At 48.9% G+C, this 22,369-nt stretch overlaps 1 protein-coding gene across 3 annotated transcripts in view; it reads left to right on the forward strand.

Moving 5' to 3' along the window:
- IQGAP1 (IQ motif containing GTPase activating protein 1) overlaps nucleotides 1-22,369 on the forward strand; it is a 190,814-nt gene that overhangs the window by 40,869 nt on the left and 127,576 nt on the right. Inside the window, exons 2-12 of one of the 3 annotated variants that reach the window (XM_084817841.1) lie at nucleotides 1,175-1,335; nucleotides 2,947-3,023; nucleotides 13,422-13,489; nucleotides 13,867-13,980; nucleotides 14,395-14,573; nucleotides 15,291-15,381; nucleotides 15,832-15,995; nucleotides 16,429-16,513; nucleotides 17,382-17,545; nucleotides 19,072-19,232; nucleotides 19,874-19,998. In XM_084817841.1, coding sequence (XP_084673967.1) covers nucleotides 1,246-1,335; nucleotides 2,947-3,023; nucleotides 13,422-13,489; nucleotides 13,867-13,980; nucleotides 14,395-14,573; nucleotides 15,291-15,381; nucleotides 15,832-15,995; nucleotides 16,429-16,513; nucleotides 17,382-17,545; nucleotides 19,072-19,232; nucleotides 19,874-19,998 — 1,318 coding nt within the window. In that variant the 5' untranslated portion in view covers nucleotides 1,175-1,245. Of the gene's footprint in view, nucleotides 1-1,174; nucleotides 1,341-2,946; nucleotides 3,024-13,421; nucleotides 13,490-13,866; nucleotides 13,981-14,394; nucleotides 14,574-15,290; nucleotides 15,382-15,831; nucleotides 15,996-16,428; nucleotides 16,514-17,381; nucleotides 17,546-19,071; nucleotides 19,233-19,873; nucleotides 19,999-22,369 lie in introns of those variants that run through there. The other 2 variants (XM_084817842.1, XM_084817840.1) reach the window with 2 other exon arrangements.

Raw genomic sequence — 22,369 nt, forward strand, 5'->3', positions numbered from 1 at the left:
GTTTCAAAACAGCTTTGAATAGGTGACACTCTGGAAGACTAACCTTAGAGTCCAGCCCTTCTCCCACTTCACAAAAGGAGTTGTTCTTCCAAGATCTTATCCAGATAGTACTCTCGGAAAAAGAAACCCTTTTAATTCCAGGGGAAGATGAAAAGGTTTTTCAACCTTTTAAAAGCTATTTGAGGGGGTGACCTGTGGAGCCTCCACAGAACGCTGCCAGAGCGACGTGGCACCGACTGGAAGTCCGGGATAGGTAACACTTTGGAAGACAGAAACAAAATTCAAAGTGATCTTGATAGCCTGGAGCGCTGGGCAGAAAACAACAGAATGACACTTAATAGGGATCAATGCCAAGTTCTACACCTCGGAAAAAGAAACCAAATGCACCATTACAAGATGGGGGATACGTGGCTCAACAACACTACAAGTGAGAAGGATCTTGGAATTGTTGTCGATCACAAGCTGAATATGAGCCAACAATGTGATGTGGCTGCAAAAAAGGCAAATGCTCCTTTGGGCTGCATTTATAGAAGCGTAGCTTCCAAATCCCGGGAAGTACTAGTTCCCTGCTACTCAGCACTGGTTAGGCCTCATCTGGAGTACTGTGTCCAGTTCTGGGCACCACATTTTAAGAAGGATACAGAAAAACTGGAGAGGGTTCAGAGGAGGGCAACAAAGATGATCAGGGGACTGGAAACAAAGCCCTATGAAGAGAGACGGAAAGAACTGGGCATGTTTAGCCTTGAGAAGAGAAGACTGAGGAGAGATAGGATAGCGCTCTTCAAGTCCTTGAAAGGTTGTCCCAGAGAGGAAGGCCAGGATCTCTTCTCAGTCATCCCAGAGTGCAGGACACGGAATCATGGGCTCAAGTGACAGGAAGCCAGATTCCGGCTGAACATCAGGAAAAATGTCCTGACTGTAAGAGCAATACGACAATGGAACCAATGACCTAGGGAGGCGGTGGGCTCTCCCACACTGGAGGTGTTCAAGAGGAGGCTGGACAGCCATCTGTCAGGGCTGCTCTGACTTGGATTCCTGCATTGAGCAGGGGGTTGGACTCGATATGGCCTTGTAGGCCCCTTGCAACCCTACTATTCTGTGATTCTATGACAGAGCACCAGATCCTGATGCGTGGGATGTTTTTGTCAGTGTCTCCCATATATTCCTCAAACAGGTGCCACAATCCTGCTTCCTCTCCAGTGTGAATTGATGCTCCTTCGGTCACAGCTGAAATAATTCAGAGAAATGGATTGGTCTCTCCAAACTGAGCTGTCTCTGCTTTTCAACTTCCTGGGCTGTGTTTCCACCAGCGATTTACTCCAACCTGGCTGCGTGGTGAGGTCTCTGTGTTTCCATGATGTCGTGGCCATTCAGCACCAGCCCTGCATTTTAACACAGAAAAAACACTTCTTCTGAGACTGGTTATAGTCTGACTTTTCCAGGTTACTTCGGCTCCATTACTGACCTGCTTCCACAACCACACTGGGTTCAGTATCGTAGTCCTGCTCATGGGGCATGTAGCCCAGCCTTTGTGGGTGTGTTGCTCTGACCTCAGTGTCCCAACCCTTTCCCTCCCTGTTTTCTGGAAGTTTCATCGCCAATTTGGAGCAGGATGCTGAGGGACCCACTTTTAAAACATCATTGAAAATAAGCACCAGAACACAGTCCATGACCGCAGTCAAGGGGTGTTTTCTCCCATTGTGCTGAATGAGGCTTGCCCTCTCAATGACTACAGAAATAACAGAGAAGCCCCTCAATTGACATGGCACATATCAATGCCCAATTCCTTAAATGCGATTAAGCGCCATCTTGAGGCTCCGGTCCATTGCCTTAGGATGTAACTCCTTCACAGCTTCGATATAGAGATCCTGTGCATTAAAATGGGGGCTGGTTTTGGTCTCTTTCCCACAAAAAACCCATTAGTGTCTCCCCAGAAGTAACTCCCATGGCGGTCGATGAGGCTTGCCCTTGAATACCCACATCAGAACTTACAGAGATGCCCACTCAATTGAAATGGCACACTTTTAAGCCTAATTCCTTAAGTGCAAGTAAGTGACCAAGGCTCCAAATAAAACTGCCTTAGGAAGAAAGTACTTCATAGCTTCGTTATAGATATCCTGCGGGTTACAATGGGGGCTGGTTTCTGTCTTTGCGGTTGTTGCTCTCTTTCCTACAACAAACCCATTATTGTCTTGTCAGAAGTAACTCCCATTGTGGACAGTGAGGTTCTCTGGGTTAAAATGGGGGCTGGTTTCCCTCTTTGTGTTCTGCCCCCCTTTCTGAGCACAAGCATATGTGTGTCTACTCGGAAGTAACTCCCATTGTGCTCAATGAGGCTTGCTCCTGAAATGCAGGTGCATCTGGGCTTTCAGGGGAAAGGAGAAAGTGGGGGAGAGGGGGGAAGCCTCTCTTCACAGCAAAGCTGATTCCTTTTTAAAAATCCGGTACGCCTCCATTAGCTTCTCCTTCCGTTGTCCTGGCAACACGGCTGAGGAGGCGGGAACACTGATGAGGTAATCAGACCCAACTCAGACTCCACTCAGGGTCCACCCAGCCATCAAGAAAATAATTCAATTAGAGCAGCAAAGAGCCCCAGGCTACAGCGATGATAAGCTGGGACTTTAAGCACTGTGGAAACAGGAAAAGGAGAAGATGCAGTTGGGGAAACATCACAACAAAGTTGCAAACAAAGTGAAGCTGATAGTGTGGAAACATGCCCCTGGTGTAGTCTTTGCCTCCCTCTCTCCTGCTGGTTTCCTTACCGTAACATAAAGCATCCCCTGTCTTCCCTGCCCTCTCCCCGCAGAAGGACTGAGTACATACTCTGAGCAAGGGGTAAGCATGGTGAGGAAGTGAGCTTTACTTAAAACAGTTAACTTGATTTCTCCTGTGGGGTCCAGTGGAGAATCAATGTGTTGTTGCTTTTTTTTTTTGCTTTGCATTCAGATTTTTTACCCAGAAACAACAGACATCTATGACCGGAAGAACATGCCGCGTTGCATCTACTGTATTCATGCACTCAGGTAATCACTCTGAGGGGGCCAGTGAGACAAACAGATGCTATTTGATCAATTTATTTTAAGTATTTATATGCCACTTTCCAGGCAAATCTAACAATATTAATTACCATAAAATATTCAAACAGGAAGCATCAAAACCAATTATAATAATTTAGAATTGCAGCCAACATTGGAGACTGAATTTGAAGCAGATTGCTGGGATGCGGTGAAATTGGGGTGGGTGGGGGGAGCTCTGCAGGACTTGGTTCACAAAGAAGTCTTCAAATTCAGATTTCAGCTTGCCCATTTTGGAAGGGATTCTCTTCCTTCTTCCTTGTTCCTCTTTTTGTTTCTCAGAACTCCTCTGGGAGATGTTGGCTGCAGTTCTAAACCCCCTTACAGGGGAGGAAGCCCCACTGAATCCAGTGGGGCTTACTTCTGAGTAGAGATGCATAGAACTGCAGTGTTCTCCATTTCTAGCTGCCCACCCCAATTTCACCGCATCCCAGCAATCTGCTGCGGAGTTGCTGCTCCCAACCCCATTTTTGCCAATGTGTGCAGTTTTGCCTACTGCTTCCACCCCCCCTCTCCTTCCCTCTTTCTCCTTCCCCCTGCAGTGAGAAGGCTGCATCCTTACTACAGATCAAACAGAGAAGTGATTTCAGCACTTTAGGATTAGTTACTACAATTAGCCTTTAAGCCTTTCACTGCAGGGGAGTGAAATTAATTTCTTACTTCTGAGTAAACATGCACAGAATGGGGGGGGGATGTTAAAGATTGAAAGCAAGCTACCTAAAGTGATTGAGTGTCCCCACTTAATGAGGTAATGTGAGGGGTCACATTTAGTCCTGTCGCTATCGTGCTACTGCAGTTTTGGAAGGTACATCATTTTTTTTAATGGGTGGGGGAGGGTTGGACGTAGGTTGGGGAGGGTGGGGCACTAACACACACACTGGCCAGAGAAAGCAGAAGGGACGGAACAAGGTGGGAGTGGGAGGGGGGGAACAGGCTCTCTAAATGACCATAGAATCATAGAATAGTAGGGTTGGAAGGGGCCTGTAAGACCATCGAATCCAACCCCCTGCTCAATGCAGGAATCCCAAGTCAGAGCATCCCTGACAGATGGCTGTCCAGCCTCGTCTTGAATGCCTCCGGTGTGGGAGAGCCCACTGCCACCCGAGGGAATCGGTTCCATTGTCATATTGCTCTGACAGTCAGGAAGTTTTTCCTGATGTTCACCTGGAATCTGGCTTCCTGTCACTTGAGCCCATTATTCCGTGTCCTGCATTCTGAGATGATCGAGAAGAGGTCCTGACCTTCCTGTCTGGGACAACCTTTCAAGTACTTGAAGAGCGTTATCATGATGATGGCAGCAAGACTCCACCCAGTAGCCACCCAAACAGTTCACAGTAAACTGCACCTGACCTGCCCAGAGCCCCAGGCTAGCTGTAGGATAATCTGGGTTTTCAACCCTTGCGTGTCCCCAGATGGAGCTGATTCAACTACAGTAAAAACTGCAGCAAAATAGCGAGAGAACTAAACCTGTTGCCTTGGAGATTCCCCCTGGAGTGCTCACAGTTGTCCAAAACATCTGGAAGGCACCAGGTTGGGAAGACTAGGGTTTCTTTAAAAAAATCCTCCCTGGTTTGCATGTAAAGGACAAGCCAGGAATCTGCTAAAGTGAAACTGAAGGTTGGTTTCTTCCTCCTCCCAGCTTCGTGGGAGGAGGAGCAGGATGGAGGAGTGTGAACACTTCCATTCAGTATTGTAGTTTACAGAGGTCATCTTTCCAAAAGGAGTGTTGGGCACGGATGAGCAAAATTCCAGAGACCCTTTGTATATACTTTATAAATCGGTACCAGGTCTCTGAATCAGTCTTGTTTTGTTGTGCTTCTTATTAATCTTCCCCATTTTGGTGCTCTCCAGATGCTTCGGACTTCAACTCTCATCAGATCCAGCCAACATGGCTAATGGTGAAGAATGATCATCCCAGAGTGTAGGACATGGAATACTGGGCTGAAGTTACAGGAAGCCAGATTCTGGCTGAACATCAGGAAAAACTTCCTGACTGTTAGAGCAATATGACAATGGAACCAATTCCCTAGGGAGGCGGTGGGCTCTCCCACACTGGAGGCGTTCAAGACGAGGTTGGACAGCCATCTGTCTGGGATGCCCTGACTTGGATTCCTGCATTGAGCAGGGGGTTGGACTCGATGGTGTTGTAGGCGCCTTCCAACCCTACTATTCTATGTTTCTATGATGGGGGTTGTAGTCCAAAACATATGGAGGGCAGGAAGTTGGGGAAGGCTGTGCTGTAGTGTGTCAGTTTTTTGGCAAGTGTTGCTTGCCAGAATCTCAAGAACTAGCGTGATTCATATAACCCTGTAGTTGTTTTCCAGTTTGGGGCAATTTCCATTCTGACTGCAGCAATCAATAATAAAATGATCTCTTTGTGAAGAGTGTTCTAGGAGTCTTTGAAGCTCAATAGACGTACTAGTGAGGATTCTGGTCAAATGAGCTGCTATACAATTTCTGAAAGGATCCTGAAAATAGAGCTCCAAAAATCGATAACAAAAGGACATGCTTCTAGATGAAATGGGTGCTTTTATTATGCAACTAGATTTTTTGGGCTGGGTCCAGATGACATTGTTGTCTTCCATTTGTAATCCGTGTTTTCCCACTGCTGCTTCTGTCTTCTTTACTTTCCACAAAAAATCTGTTAAGGAGGGCAAGACTGAATAGCTGCAATGCGTTTGATTGAATGAGTAGAACAAACAATATGAAATCATAGAGTTGGAAGGGTCCTTGGAGAGCAGCCATTCCAGGGGTGGAGAGTCTGTGGCCCTCCAGATGTTGGGCTGAAAATTTCATCAACCCTAGTCAGCATAGCTAATGGTGAGGGGTGAGGGGAGTTGTAGTCTAGCAACATCTGGAGGGCCACATGTTCTCCACCCCCGATCTACTTCAGTGCACTGCTCAATGCAGGTTTGGCCGTGCATGATGCAGTTACTGCACCCTGACAGATGCTTAAAGGCCTCCAGCAAAGGAGAGCCCACCACATCCTGAGGCAGTCTGTTCCAATGCTGAACAGCCCTCACTGTTAGGAAGTGACTGTAGATGTTTAGCCAAAATCTTCTTCCCTACAGGTTCCACCCACTGGTTCTAGTCCTGTCCTCTGGAGCAACACAGAGCAAGTCTGCTCAATCTTCTGCATGACGGCTTTTCAAATATTTGAAGACCACTATCATGTCTCCTCATAATCTCTCCTCTTCTCTGGGCTAAACTTACCCAGCTCTTCCAACCATTCTTTGTAGGACTTAGTTTCCAGACCTCTCACCATCCTGGTCACTCTTCTGTGGATGTACTCCAGTTTGTCAATGTCCTTCTTAAAATTTGGCACCCAGAAATAGACACAGTACTCCAAATGTCGCCTGACTAAGGCAGAATAGAGCAGAACTATTACTTCCCATGATCTGGTTCTGTTAATGCAGCCTAAGAAGATTGCATTAGCTTTCTTAGCTGCTGCATTGCAGCTTGAAATTCACTAAGTCACCCAGGACCTTTTCACATGTACCAAGCAAGGTCTCCCCCATCCTATATTCTTGCCTTTGATTTTTTGTCCCTAAATGCAAGACTTAACATTTATCTGTTGAATTTCAACTTGTTAGATTCAGCCCAGTGTTCTAGCCTGCCCAGTTCCTTTTTAATTTTGATCCTGTCTTCCTGGTCTGTTGGCTGTCCTATTTTTTTGTCATCTGCAAATTTGATAAGCAACCCCTCTACACCCTCATCCAGGTCATTTATAAAAATGTTGAACACAGGGCAAAACCCTGAGGCCAGCCAGTAGGATGCCAAGCCATTAATGAGCACTCATTAGCATCCAACACACATCTTACCTTCTTGTCAGCAAGGATATCATGAAAACCTTGTCAAATGCTTTTCTGACATCAAGATAAAGTATGTCTACAGCATTCCCATAATCTACCAAACTAATAACTCTGTCAAAAAAAGGTTGGCTTGGCATGACTTATTCCTGAATAATCTGTGTTGATTCCTAGTAATCAATGTATTATAGAATCATAGAATCATAGAATAGTAGGGCTGGAAGGGGCCCACAAGGCCATCGAGTCCAACCCCCTGCTCAATGCAGGAATCCAAGTCAGAGCATCCCTGACAAATGGCTGTCCAGCCTCGTCTTGAAGGCCTCCAGTGTGGGAGAGCCCACCACCTCCCCAGGTAATTGGTTCCATTGTCGTATTGCTCTTACAGTCAGGAAGTTTTTCCTGATGTTCAGCTGGAATCTGGCTTCCTGTAACTTGAGCCCATTATTCCATGTCCTGCACTCTGGGATGATCAAGAAGAGATCCTGGCCTTCTTCTCTGTGACAACCTTTCAAGTACTTGAAGAGCGCTATCATATCTCCCCTCAGTCTTCTCTTCTCAAGGCTAAATATGCCCAGTTCTTTCAGTCTCTCTTCATAGGGCTTTGTTTCCAGTCCCCTGATCATCCCTGTTGCCCTCCTCTGAACCCTCTCCAGCTTGTCTGCATCCTTCTTAAAGTGTGGTGCCCAGAACTGGACACAGTACTCCAGATGAGGCCTAACCAGTGCTGAGTAGAGTGGAACTAGTACTTCCCGGGATTTGGAAGCGATGCTTCTATGAATGCAGCCCAAAATAGCATTTGCCTTTTTTGCAGCCACATCACATTGTTGGCTCATATTCAGCTTGTGATCGACAACAATTCCAAGATCCTTCTCGCTTGTAGTGTTGTTGAGCCATGTATCCCCCATCTTGTAACTGTGCATTTGGTTTCTTTTTCCTAGATGCAGAACTTGGCATTTGTCCCTATTAAATGTCATTCTGTTGTTTTCTGCCCAGCGCTCCAGTCTATCCAGATCACTTTGAATTTTGTTTCTGTCTTCCAAAGTATTAGCTATCCCTCCCAATTTTGTGTCATCTGCAAATTTGATCAGCATTCCCTGCACCTCCTCCTCTAAGTCATTAATAAAAATGTTGAAGAGCACTGGGCCCAGGACTGAGCCCTGCGGTACCCCACTTGTTAACTCTCCCCAGTTTGAGAAGGTCCCATTGATAAGCACTCTTTGAGTCCGATTCTGTAGCCAACTGTGGATCCACCAGATCGTTGTTTCATCTAGCCCACTTTGAGCTAGTTTGCTCATCAGGATATCATGGGGCACTTTGTCGAAAGCTTTGCTGAAGTCGAGGTATATGATGTCTACAGCATTCCTACGGTCTACAAGGGAGGTGACTTGATCCAAAAATGAGATCAGATTTGTCTGGCAGGACTTGTTTTTGACAAATCCATATTGGCTAGGGGTAATCACTGCATTGTTGTCAAGGTGCTTCCAGATGGATTGCTTTATGATCTGCTCCAGAATTTTCCCAGGGATTGATGTCAGACTGATGTCAGATGTCAGATACCAGATCACTTTGCATTTTGTTTCTGTCTTCCAAAGTGTTAGCTATCCTGCCCAATTTTGTGTCATCTGCACATTTGATCAGCATTCCCTGCACCTCCTCCTCCAAGTCATTAATAAAAATGTTGAAGAGCCCTGAGCCCAGGACTGAGCCCTGCGGTACCCCACTTGTTACCTCTCCCCAGTTGGAGAAGCACTCTTTGAGTCCGATTCTGTAGCCAACTGTGGATCCACCGGATCGTTGTTTCATCTAGCCCACTTTGAGCTAGTTTGCTCATCAGGATATCATGGGGTACTTTTTGGAAAGCTTTGCTGAAGTCGAGGTAGTTTATGTCTACAGCATTCCCATGGTCCACAAGGGAGGTGAGTTGATCAAAAAATGAAATCAGATTCGTCTGGCAGGTTTTGTTCTTGACAAATCCATGTTGGCTTCGAGTAATCACGGCATTGTTGTCAAGGTGCTTCCAGATGGATTGCTTTATCATCTGCTCCAGAATTTTCCCAGGGATTGGTGTCAGACTGACTGGTCTGTAGCTCCCAGGTTCCTCCTTTTTACCCTTTTTGAAGATAGGGACAACATTAGCCCTCCTCCAGTCATCTGGCACTTCCCCCATCCTCCATGATTTCTCAAAGAGAATAGACAGTGGTTCTGAGAGTTCTTCTGCCAGTTCCTTTATGACTCTAGGATGCAGTTCATCTGGCCCTGGAGATTTGAACTCATTCAAAGTAATTAGGTGTTCCTTGACCATATGCCTATCGCTCTCAAGCTGCAATCCTGCCCCTTCAGCCTGTACTTCGCCTTTGCCAGGGGGTCAGAGACCCTGTTTTGGGAGAAGACTGAGCCAAAGTAGGAATTGAGCACCTCTGCCTTTTCTTGCTCATCTGTTATCCTTTTGTCATCCTTATTTAATAGCTGAACCACCATTTCTTTCCTCTGTCTTTTGTTATGCACGTAGCTGAAGAAAGCCTTTTTGTTGCTTTCAGCATCCCTTGCTAACCTCAGCTCATTCTCAGCTTTAGCCTTCCTGATGCCATCCCTGCAATTCTGTGCTACCTGCCTGTACTCTTCCTTTGTTACTTGGCCTTCTTTCCACTTCCCGTATGTGTCCTTTTTCGTTTTCAGGTCATCTCTAAGCTTTTTGTGAAGCCACATTGGCTTCTTCTGTTGTCTTCCACCTTTTCTTCTTGTTGGAATTGTTTGTAATTGTGCCTTGAGAATTTCCTTTTTTAAAAGCTCCCACCCATCTTGGACTCCTTTTCTCGCTAGCATCGCTTGCCATGGGACCTTACTGATCATTGTTCTGAGTTTATGAAAATCAGCTTTCCTAAAATCCAGGGTACGCGTTTGACTACACTCGGCTTTTGCTTCCCTTAGAACCAAGAACCCAAGTACAACATGGTCGCTTTCCCCCAGAGTTCTTGTAACTGCTACTTGATCCACTAAGTCATCTCTGTTGGTTAGGATCAAGTCAAGGATAGCCGATCCTCTAGTTCCTTGCTCTACTTTCTGTAGGAGGAAGTTATCCGCCACACAAGTCAGGAATTTCCTGGAGGGGCCATGTTTTGCAGAATTTGTCTCCCAACAAATATCAGGGCAGTTGAAGTCCCCCATTACTACTACATCATGCTTCCTTAAAACATTGGCTATTTGCTTTTCAAAAGTTTCATCCTTGTCTTCTTCTTGATTGGGTGGCTGGTAGTAGACTCCGACCACCAGGTACCTTTTATTCTTTGCTCCATTTATTTCAACCCAGATGCTCTCGATGGGGCTACCAAGCTCCTCCTCCTGTATTTCTGTGCAGAGATATGTATTTTTCACATACAGTGCAACCCCACCTCCCTTTCTGTTCCTCCTGTTCTTTTTGAACAAGTTATATCCTTCAATTGCTGTATTCCAGTCATGGGAGTCATCCCACCAAGTCTCAGTTACACCTATCAAGTCATAATTTCCCTCTTGTATTAAGAGTTCAAGTTCGCTCTGTTAGTTTCCCATACTTTGGACATTAGTATATAGACATCGAAGACCATGTGCTTCATGGTCTGGCTTTCTTCCTACATGTGTCTGAAGTCTATTATTGGGCGCTATCAGAGCTGTTCTCTCTGTTGCAGTGCATGCTCCTACGTCCATTGTTACCCCCAACATTACATCTCCCTTCCCCATGGGATTCAGTTTAAAGCCCTCCTGATCAAGTTCTTCATGCTGTGGCCAAACACAGTCTTCCCATCCTTTGTGAGGTGCAACCCATCCCTAGCCAACAGCCCATCTTCCAGGAAGTATAGCCCGTGGTCCCAGAATCCAAATCTCTCTCGTCGGCACCACCTTCGTAGCCAGTCATTCACCCGGAGTATTTTTCGTTCCCTTTCTGTCCCTCTTCCAACTACTGGAAGGATGGATGAGAAAACTATCTGGGCCCCAAAGTTCTTGAGTTTCCTTCCCAAAGCTTCAAAGTCTGACGTGATCTCTTCGTAGCTCTGCTTGGCGGTATCATTTGTTCCCACATGGATGAGAAGAAAGGGATCCCTGTCAGTGGGCTCTATGAGTGCAGGCAACCTTTCAGTCACGTCTCTAATCTGTCCTCCCGGGAGACAACATACCTGGCGAGTCCATGGGTCTTCGCGACATACTTGGGTCTCGATCCCACGCAGCAAGGAGTCTCCCACTACTACCACTCTTCTTCTTCCTGTAGGCCTGGGTTTCATCGCCTCTGTTTGACTGACCTTTAGCCTCTTGCTCACTCTCATGCAGGTTCCCCTGTGATTCTTCCTCTGCAGGCTGTCCTCCAGTCTCATCCGCAAGTACCTGGAATCGGTTCCACAGCTCCACTGCTTCCACTGGTGCAGAGTGGCGTCTAGTTCTTCTTCTCCTAACTGTCACCCTTTTCCAAGGAGTATCCTCTATTCCATTTTTCCTCACCTCAGCATTTCCCACTGCCTCATCTTGCTGTTGCTCTTCAAATCTTGCTATTATTTTCTAGATGCTCAGAGATCAGCCACTTAATCATCTGTTCTAGAATTCGCTTGGTATTGAGATTAGACTGACTGGTTTGTAGTTTTCTGGATCCCCCTTTTTGAAGATGAGAACAATATTTGCCCATCTCTAGTCTTCTGGCACCTCTCCTGCTTTCCAGGAATTCTCATACAGATAACGGCCATGAAATAACATCTGTAAGTCCCTCACTTTGGAATGTAATATATCTGGCCCTGGAGACTTGAATTCATTTAAAGTAGCCTGGTGTTCTCTAACCATCTCCTTACCTACCTAGAGCTTCAAGGCCCTCCTTACATCATTTGTTCTACTTGTCCGAGGCTGAACACAACTCCCGTGGTGGAAGAAGACTGAGGCAAGATAGCAGTGGAGTATTTCTGCCTTCTCTCCTTCACCTGTTTACAATTCCCCATTTTCCATAAGCAGTGCCCCCCCCCCGATCTTTTTCTTGCTTCTAAAAAAAGCCAAGGAAGCTCTTTATTAGCCTTCCTGACACCATCCTTACAGGTTCAGGCTATTCTGTTGTATTCCACCTTATTATATATCCCCTTCCCCTCCCATCTCCTATACATGTCCCTTGTAAATCTCAGTTCCTCAGAGAGCTCCCTATACAACCCACTGGCTTCTTTAGAAGTCTCCCTTTTTTCTGTCACGGAACACCTGTTCCGTGAGTGGAAGGGGAAACAGGTGTGCCCTCACACTTTTTGTCCTTCCCTCCCTGTGGCCTTTTCCACTCCCACCAGGTAGAAATCTTTTCCCCCCATCTGGCTGCCTTCACCAAACCAGACTTAAACCTTCCTGGGTCTTGGGTATCTACTTTAGGTAGCATGGGGATTGGCTGTTAGAAGTGGAGTAGGGAACCCCAAAAGAAAAAAGACTACAAAGTTTCAAATAACAAAGATTAAATTTTACTGGTCCCAGGGAGGACTGCTTTGGTCCAGAGGATGGGATGGCCTTCTAGGTCTCATCTTCAAGCCTGGGATAATTGGCAAGAACAGGACAGTCTTGTGGGATTCACATTACTGACCCAGCCCCCCACCTCTCAACAGACCCAGCTTTTCTCACCCAGGAACATCAGGCGAGCAGTTACATTTCTTGGCAGAGGCTGGGTTATTCCCAAGGAGTCCCTATAGAACGGATGTGGAGAAGGTGGAATTCAAGGGCTAGTGATCTGTGGCAGCCTGACTATGCAACAGAGAAACAAGAGGTGGAAGCTCTCTTCTTGAGAGGGCCTCAAAAGGGCAGAGACAGAAACCTTCACCCAAAGCACACTTTCCTGTTTTAAGTGATGCAATTCAATAGTTATTCCAATAAATACATAAATATTTACCTGTGTGAGGCTTATACATATACATGGACGAGGGCGGGTTTGATGTACCCCTGCCAGGGGACCTCCCCAACTTATCTCTGAGCTTTTTGAAATGGGCTTTGCTGAAGTCCAGGTACACGCCTATGATCCGCAGGAGGAGACAGTCGTCAGTTGACTTAATGAGTCTTGGGCCTCCCTGTCACAGCATCGGTGCGTGTTCCGGGAAGGCAGCACGCCTCCCATGGGGACACTCCTGGCGTGCGCGTAGCTGCCTCTCGGTGGGGAGTCTCCAGCCACACTGTGTGTCTGCTCCTCCCGCCCAAGGGCCCAGTTCAATTCCAGACGAGCTCTCGGGCTGAAGTCTGGTCCTGGGTGGGGCTGAAGGCAAATGGGGTCACAAGTGTCGGGGCCGGACCATACCAGCGCATTTTAGCTCAAAGCTCTTAGGAGAAGCAAGCCAGCCCTTTAGAATGGGGGGGGGGGGGCTTCACAAGACCCAGGAAACCACCGGACAATCAGTGGTTGGGGGAGAGGGTGTGGCCAGGGAAAGGGGCGTGGCCATCTGGGGAACTCTGGAGGGCTGGATTGGGCCCCAGAGGGCTGCGTTTCCCCACCCCTGGAATAAGGAAGGGGCTTCTTTCTACCCTGGAGGATTCCCAGCTTGCCTGATTTTCCCCTGTCTTTTCTCAGTCTGTACCTATTCAAGTTGGGACTGGCCCCACAGATTCAGGACCTGTATGGCAAAGTGGACTTCACAGGTGAGGGGAGCACCTTCCTTTCTGCCTGTCAGCTTGGTTGGGAGGGCCATGGAGAAGGCAGGTTCAGGATGTTTATCAGAAAAGACATTCACTGGAGTGGGGACTAGATAGCAGCGCCTGTCTTTGCTCCCTTCCAAAGGACGAGGCCCAGATCGGGATCAAGCATGGCTTTTCCAGAACAAGTGCTGTCCCGGGCGCTTTCCCTCCACTGCTGATGGATGGGCCACATGTACCTGGGGATCTTCTGCTGGAATGGGGAGGGAGGTCAAGATCCTGCTCTCGGTTTAGCCTCTTGGTTGGCCACCTTTGCCAGATACTCACAAGAGAAGAATTGGGCATTCTGATCTCACCTGCTTGTCCTTCGCCGTGTGTTTCAGAGGAAGAAATCAGCAATATGAGGAGTGAGCTGGAGAAGTACGGGATTCAGATGCCTGCCTTTGGCAAGATTGGTGGAATTCTGGCCAATGAGCTCTCTGTGGATGAAGCAGCATGTAAGAAAGAAATTAGTTTCACTCTTCTGACAGGGTGATTGATCACATCTGCCAAATGGAGAGAAAATTAGCATGGAGACATTTGCTTTAAATAGCATAATGAAATATGAAATAAAACATTTGGCCTGTAAAGATTGCAGATTGCCTGTCCTGCAGCAAAGTTATCATCTGGCCCTTGCTTTCGAGATTTCTTTTGAGTCAGGCATCTGCTCTATGCCCCAGACATGTGCCTGCTGTGGACAAATATCATGCCATGGGACTCTTGTCCGTTGTCCTCTCCCAAGAAAAGGAAGAGGTTTGAGCCTGGTGGACTGTGGCAGGACTTGAGCGGACAGAGCGGTGCTCATGCTGGGCACTAGATAAGTGTCTCCGAGGCTGTAGCTGAGTCTTTGCCTTGTGTTCCCTTTATCCCAGTGCATGCAGCTGTGATTGCCATTAATGACGCCATCAACCGCCAGATTCCCGCTGAAACCTTTGCAGCAATGAAGAACCCTAATGCCGTGTTGGTGAATCTTGACGAGCTCCTGGCACCGGTTTATCAGGGCACCCTGTATCAGGCCAAGCAGGACAAGACCGAAAATGCGCGAAACAGGGTAGAGGCATTATTCCGCCCCTCCCCGCTCCTTATTGTGAAGTGCCTAGAGCTGTGGCTGGGGAGGGAAGGATGATGATGGATTAGAGCCACAACCTCACCATGGATGCTGCAGGCTTGCGGGGGCGTGTTTCTGCCTTGTGGGTGGAAGAGCCAGAGGAAAGCGTGTGCCCGGCACAGATCGGTTCAGCAGCCATGCTATACAGCTGGTGCCTGCAGTGGTTTTCTGTTGCACACAGCTCTTACTGCCTTTCCAGTGTAGCCCTTCTTGCAGAGCTAGGACCTGCCAACATGCGTGCACAGCTTTTTCCTATGAAGCTCAAAGCACTTAGGGAAGTGTGACCGAATCATTAAATAATTGCTATGTCATGTTGGGCTGCCGTTCTGAATGAGAGCTGGTATTTTGACCATTAACTTGCTCACCTCTACGAGATTCTTCACTTCCATGGTTGGAGAATCTTGGCAGGTGTCTCCTGCAAGAGGGATGTTCCTTTTCATTGCTGTGATTCAGTGCTGGGTCTCCATGCAGCATCCTGCTGGGGTGGGAGGGGAGAAAGGGCTGAGAGGCAGTTGCAGCTGTGGCTCCATGTAGGTTTAGTGCAGCCATGGTCCATCTAGCCCCTCTGCCAGAATATTATCAGCTCCTTCAATGTTGGAAGTCTCGGCCCCATGGGCAGCTCTAAAGAGTCACTCCTAGGTGGTGTTTTTTCATCTTCAGATTGCCTCTGAAGATATGGAAAGAGAAAGGGACGTTTATGAAGAGCTGCTGACTCAAGCAGAGATTCAGGGCAACGTCAACAAAGTGAATAGTAAGTTTGGGAGACAACCCCTCTCCATCCCAGCTGGGGACTCTCCTGGCTACCTTTGGTATTTTCTTTGTCCCAAATCCTCTCTTGGAAGCAGAAAATTCCCACCTTCCCCCTGGGCCTGCAACACAGTATGCTCCATTTACCTTATGAGCATGGTTTACTCCACCTACTAAAGCTGAATTGCAGATTTGGCTGGGAATGAGCAGCAGAATTGGGGAGGCTGGGAACCTAAATGCCTCCAGTGTCTCCCTGAAAGCTGTGATGCTGCCACCTCCCATCCCTGACTTCTGGAACCCCTCAGAGCATTCAAGAGTGGAACAAAGACCTGGGCAGTGCTTGGTGTGGCTCGCATTATCCCAGCTTATGATGGTGGAGGGTGGAAAGTAGTCTTGATGGGGCATCTGTGATACCAGAGTTGCTCAATTCAGCTTCCCTTCTCTTTCTCTCTAGCACATTCAGCCTTATCTAAGATTGATCTGGCTCTGGACCAAGGTGACGCTGCAGCTTTATATGAGGCATTGTCATCAGCAGCCCTGGGACTCCGGGGACTGCGGCATGAAAACAGTGACTGGTATTTCAAGCAGCTCCTGAGAGAGAAGCAACAAAAACAGGAGGTATGGGAGAGGAGGTGTGCAGTCTTTTGCTTTGTCAGATGGGACCTTTAATGTTGTCCTAATTACAGCCTGGCATGCCAGATGCTCGGCACATGTGGCACGTGGCTCAGAATACATGGCCGCGAGCTCCCGCTGACTTTCGATCGGCACCGGTGGTGGCTGGGCAGGCCACGGTGGTGGCTGCTTAGTAACCTGGCGAGTGCTGACTTTCCTGGGGCTCTGCCTCCATGAGCGTGTGGCTCCCCTCCCTCTCCTGGCTTGTGGCACAGGTTCATTGAGCAGGGACTATGTCCCAGCCCAGTGTTCTTCACCCAGCACCAGAACATCCTGGTTCCTGTTCTAGAGTCAGATGGACAGACCAAAGAAAAAGGAGACTCTGGATCTGACAGTAATGATGAAGGCACTGAAGAACAGAGTTTTCTTTTACCCTCAGGCTGGCAAAGGTGGGTCCCTGCAGAAGGAGGAGCTGCAGGCTGGGGTGGACATGGCCAACAGTGCAGCCCAGCAGTACCAGCAGAGTAAGTGTTCCTTGATGGGGTCTTCACCTGTTACAACAAGCCCCAAAACCTTCTTGAGCTTCGGCGAGGGAGCAAGTAGTTCCACTGCATGCTCTGGGGGGCGGGGAGGCCCCACCCAGTTTTCTTCTGAGAGCAGCATCTCTGAGAATGTTACCAGGCTAAACTTAGAGTTTCATTTTCTGCCAGTTAGGGGCTCCCTTACCTTTCCCTTTTCTTCATTTCCTATCTTCATTTGTTTTACTCCAGCCATATATGGTTCGCCCCCCCAGTCTCCCCGTTCCTTCCTTGTGGCCCAGGTGCCCACGGCACAGCAGTTCACCTTCAGAAAGCAGCGGGGGCGGGCGTGGGGCGAAGTCTCCAGAGTCATGAGCGCTGTCTGCTTTGGGTGAGGAGCATCCTGTGCAGTGTTGTCCCTGTAGCCCAGAAGCCATCCAGCCGGCCCAGCAAAGCTGCTTTGCGGTTTCCTCTTGCTGTGGTGTGTTGTGGGGAAGCGTGTTTTATTCTGACCCCTCAGAGAGAAGCAGCCACACCCCTCCCTTCTGCGCGCCAATCTTTGGGAGGCCGAAGAGCGCATCATGGTGTGTCTGCGCTGCATACTTCACAAAATGGGTGGAGTCGCTTTGTTCCCTGCCCTTTGAAAGAGGCCCTGGCCTTCTGTTGGGGACCCGCTGCTGCCCCACCCACAACAGCTGCTCTTGGAGCACCTGCTTGGCAGGCGGCACCAGTGCCCGACCCATCAGTGCCCTGGGCTAGACAGATGGCTGGCCTTGTGGCGTGCAGGAAGCCGGGGCAGCACAACAAGCGAGGCAGGGGCTGCTGGGTTTGCCGGGCAGCAGAGGCAAGGCTGCTGTGCCCATTGCGTTCCCAGGGTCGGCAGCTGTGGGGAGGATCAACGTGGCCATCCGCAGCGGCCTTTCGGAGAAGACGGTGGTGGAGCTGATGAACCCTGAGGCCCAACTGCCCCCGGTCTACCCTTTTGCTGCTGAGCTGTACCAGAAGGAGCTGGCCACCCTGCAGCAGCAGAGTCCAGATGTAAGTGCCGGGCATGCGCTTTCCTGAAGGTTGCTACACACACTTAGTTTTTAAGGTGTACCCATCAAACATGTTTTGGGCACACTTACAAATGTCAGGTGTGCATGAGAAATGCATGTTTTCCACCCCATTTACCTTGCAGTTACACATGCCAAGGAGCTGGAATTGGCTGCTCCTCCCTGCCGCAGGTACAAACAGTGGCAAGTGTGCCTCTGACACATGCACCATGTGTGGCGTGGACCTGGGAAAGGAGCTCTTTCATCAGCCATGTGCACGTGCACACCCCACAGCTGCTCTGCCGGCCGCTTCATTCTTCTCTTCTATGGCATACCTGGGACTTTTGTGGGTTGAGCGTTTGGGGAAGGTTGATCTGGAACCTCACAAGCAGGACAAGGAAGAGATGTGCTCTCTCCTGTGTCCCGGCATCAGGTGTTCGGAGGTATACAGTAGCCACTTGAAGATGGACGGAGAGAGCTGGCCCTACTGCTATTCAGGATGAGGCAACTCATTAAGTGGCAGCGTTTGGCTGGCAAATGTGCAGTTACTCCATCTATCATCTTTTGCTAAGGCTTTCCGGAGGACGTTTCTCGGGGAAGGCTTTGTGGAAGGGGTGGTGCAGATCCCACTTTGGTAATGTCCATGTGAGCCAACAGGTCAGCCGTCTGCCAGGGATGCTCTGACCTGGGTTCCTGCATTGAGCAGGGGTTGGACTCGATGGCCTTGTAGGCCCCTTCCAGCCCTACTGTTCTATGATTCCATGAATAGCCAAGGGTGGGGGCAGTCCTAGAGAGAGAGGACGTAGCTCAGAGGTGGACCACCTGCTTTGCAAGCAGAAGGTCCCAGGCTCAGTCCCAGGCATCACCAGGCAGGGGGCTGGGAAAGACCCCTGCTCGAAACCCTGGAGAGCCAAGGGTCTGATCCGGTATGGTCTTATGTCTCCTCTTCCTCTCTCTTTGGTAAGAATAGGACCTCCGCTCATTAAGGATTTCATGTTGTTCAGTCGTGTCTGACTCTTTGTGGCCCCGCCACGCCTTCCTGTCCTGCGCTCTCTCCCGGAGCGTGCTCAAGTTCATCTTCATTGCATTGGTGACGCTGTCTAGCCATCACATCCTCTGCCGTCCCTTCCCCTTTTGCCTTCAATCCTTCCCAGCATCAGGGTCTTTTCCAGTGAGTTTTCTCTTCGTCTTAGGTGGCCAAAATATTTGAGCTTCAGTATCTGTCCTTCCAATGAGCAGTCAGGGTTGATTTCCTTTAGGATGGACTGATTTGACCTCCTTGCAGTCCAGGGGACTCGTAAGAGTCTTCTCCAGCACCACAGTTCGAAAGCATCGATTCTTCGGCGCTCAGCCTTCCTTATAGTCCAGAAGGATTTCATAAATTGCCATAATTTTTCACATGCTTATAACCCTTGGTGCTTCTGTGCCCTGACCTTCTTGCTATTCTCTTCCTTCCTTTGCTCCATTTCTATGTGTTTATTCTTTGCCTTGTGAGACAGGAACAGCCTTCATAGCTGTGTCTTTTTTCAGGGTAACCTCACACACCCAGAACTGTCAGTGGCTGTGGAGATGCTCTCTTCAGTGGCCTTAATCAACCGGGCCCTGGACTCAGGGGACATAAATATGGTTTGGAAGCAGCTGAGCAGCCCAGTGACTGGCCTGACAAATGTCGAGGATGAAAACTCCCAGAGGTCAGTTCCTGCTGGGCAGCTGGAGCCTCTTTTGCCCCCACAGCCTTTCTCCTGCCTGAGAAGTGACTGCTGCTCCTGGGGAAGTTCAAGATAACAGAAAAGATTGAAATGGGGTCAGAGGCCGTGTTGCCCCTGCAGGAAGCCCTCATCTGCCATAATATGAAGCCTGTGGTGCTGCTGGGGCCAGAAAGGGGACAGCTCTAGATGCCACTAGGGAGCAGGTGATGGGGCGATCTGGGCAGAGCCAGGCAATACTGATCTGAGTGAGGTTCAGGGAGAATGGTGGGTGAGGCTGTGGCTTTTGCCAGCCCTGGGGTGTGTGTGTGTGTGTGTCGGGTGTGTGTGTGTGTGTCTTGCATGGCTTCCTGCCAGCTATTATTCTTGTATTCGTGTGCTCAGGATAGTTTTTATTCGTTTCATTTATTTCCTTATAGGTGGCCAAATATTACCAGGGTAACCCACACTAAAGGCAGCATGCTTTTTCCTGCCAGCCATCTCCTCCTGATCCCACTCAGGGGTTCAAGCCCTTTTTGCAAGCATAGTTGGTGTCTGTTCCTCCCTTGTTCCTGCTTGAGTGTGTGTGTTTTGCTGTCTCTCCTGGTGGCTCCTTGAGGTGGTATTTTGTGTCTTGGTCATGGCAGATACATTGATGACTTGCTGAAGCTGAAGACTCAGGTGCGGGCTGACGGGACAGAGTTCATCACATGGAATGATATCCAGTCATGCGTTGACCGTGTGAACATTGTGGTGCATGAAGAACATGAGAGTAAGTGGCCATCCTGTGGGGCTGGGAAGGGAGGAGAGCTGAAGCTGTTCTGGGTTTCTTGGCTTGGGACCTCCAGGTCAGGCAGCCTCCATGCCAAGCCCTGCCTTCAAGCCTCAACAGGTCTAGCTGTTGGCTGGGCACAGAGTTGAGTTTGAATATGGAAAACTTGCAGTGGTCCCACTTCTGTCAGGGAGCAAGGAGGACACTTCTTGAGCAGCCTTGGCCAAATGACCCTGTGTTTCCATCTGTAAAACAGGAATGAAGGTGATCTTTGTCCCAGGCCCTTTTGGGGATGGGCACTGGGAGAAATACAAGGGCTGTCTGAATGTGGAGTAACAGTCACTTGTCTGGCTGGTGGCCAGGTGAGCTGGCAGCCCTCACAGCAGCCTTCCCTGGCTAGCTTTTCAAGTGAGCACAGTCTTCTCCCCTGATCATGGGAATAGATCAGGGCTGGCTCCAATGGGCAAGGCAGATGAAAAAAACCACACCGACTTAAGGTTGGATAAATGTTTATTGTAGGGAAAGGGGACAAAGGGAAGGGAGGAGTAGATGTGGTAGGTTGTACAGAGGACTACAAAGCTGAAGTACATCAGACAGAAAACCCAGAAACACAGAGAGCCTTTATACCGCACCCCCAAGCAAAATACCAAACTAGCTAGTCTGTCCTCATACATACCGGAGTATGGATCTTCCAGGATAGCATCCAGCCATCAACAGGTCTGAAACCTATCAGGATGAAGGGAGACACCATGCCTCTCCCTCAACCTCCTTTTAAGGCCCAGCCCTAGCAACCCAGGGTAGAGTTCCCTTAGCCAATCACCAGCTCAGCCCCAAAGAGGACCACCCTCACTCCAAAGAGGAGGATCTTCCCACCAACCCTAGCTGTTATCTCTTTCCCAATTAGTGAGGACTGAGCCCGGCCTTGAGCAACAGGATCAAGGAGCTGGCAGATGACACACCATTCCAGGTGGATGCCTGGGACGTGATGCTCAGGCGTAGTCTTATGGTGGAAAACAGGCCATCATTCTTGACACCACCGGTCGGATGCTATAGCTGCATCCTGCATGGCAGCCCGCATTGAGCAAGGAGTTGGACTAGATGATCTCAGAGATACCCTCCAGCTCTGTGATTCTTTATCTCTCAAGAACTCTCTCTAAAGATTGTGAATTGAAACTCCTTTTTGGGAACCACGGTGCCTGACTTTAGATGGCACAGTGCCCCCACCCCGCCCTCATCACGGGGAAAGTATGATAGCTTTGCTTAGCTAAGAGAGAACTCCATAGACCATGCCTGCCTCCAGCATCCCAGCATCTTCCAGAAGTCAGCTCCCACTTGGAATCACTGGTGCCATCTGGTCCATTTCTGTTCACCACTCTGCCAAAACTGATTTAGACATTAAGGTCCTGCTGCTTATAATGCCCAGTAACTTTCATAGAATCATAGAATAGTAGGGTTGGAAGGGGCCTACAAGGCCATCGAGTCCAACCCCCTGCTCAATGCAGGAATCCAAGTCAGAACATCCCTGAACGCCTCCAGTGTGGGAGAGCCCACCACCTCCCTGGGTAATTGGTTCCATTGTCGTATTGCTCTCAGAGTCAGGAAGCTTTTCCTGATGTTCAGCCAGAATCTGGCTTCCTGTAACTTGAGCCCATGATTCCGTGTCCTGCACTCTGGGATGATGGGGAAGAGATCCTGGCTTTCCCCTCTGGGACAACCTTCAAAGTCCTTGAAGAGCGCTATCCTATCTCCCCTCAGTCTTCTCTTCTCAAGGCTAAACATGCCCAGTTCTTTCAGTCTGTCTTCATAGGGCTTTGTTTCCAGTACCCTGATCATCTTTGTTGCCCTCCTCTGAACCCTCTCCAGTTTGTCTGCATTCTTCTTAAAGTGTGGTGCCCAGAACTGGACACAGTACTCCAGATGAGGCCTAACCAATGCCGAGTAGAGGGGAACTAGTACTGCCCGGGATTTGAAAGGTATGCTTCTTTGAATGCAGCCCAAAAGAGCATTGGCCTTTTTTGCAGCCACATCCCATTGTTGGCTCATATTCAGCTTGTGATCGACAACCATTCCAAGATCCTTCTCGCTTGTAGTGTGGTTGAGCCACGTATCCCCCATCTTGTAACTGTGCATTTGGTTTCTTTTTCCTAGGTGCAGAACTTGGCATTGATCCCTATTAAATGTCATTCTGTTGTTTTCTGCCCAGCGTTCCAGTCTATCCAGATCACTTTGCATTTTGTTTCTGTCTTCCAAAGTGTTAGCTATCCTGCCCAATTTTGTGTCATCTGCACATTTGATCAGCATTCCCTGCACCTCCTCCTCCAAGTCATTAATAAAAATGTTGAAGAGCCCTGAGCCCAGGACTGAGCCCTGC

The sequence above is a fragment of the Heloderma suspectum genome, chromosome 11, assembly GCF_057233095.1.
Source record: "Heloderma suspectum isolate Gila_16-S chromosome 11, 16-S_ref, whole genome shotgun sequence".
Taxonomy (NCBI): Eukaryota; Metazoa; Chordata; class Lepidosauria; order Squamata; family Helodermatidae; genus Heloderma; species Heloderma suspectum.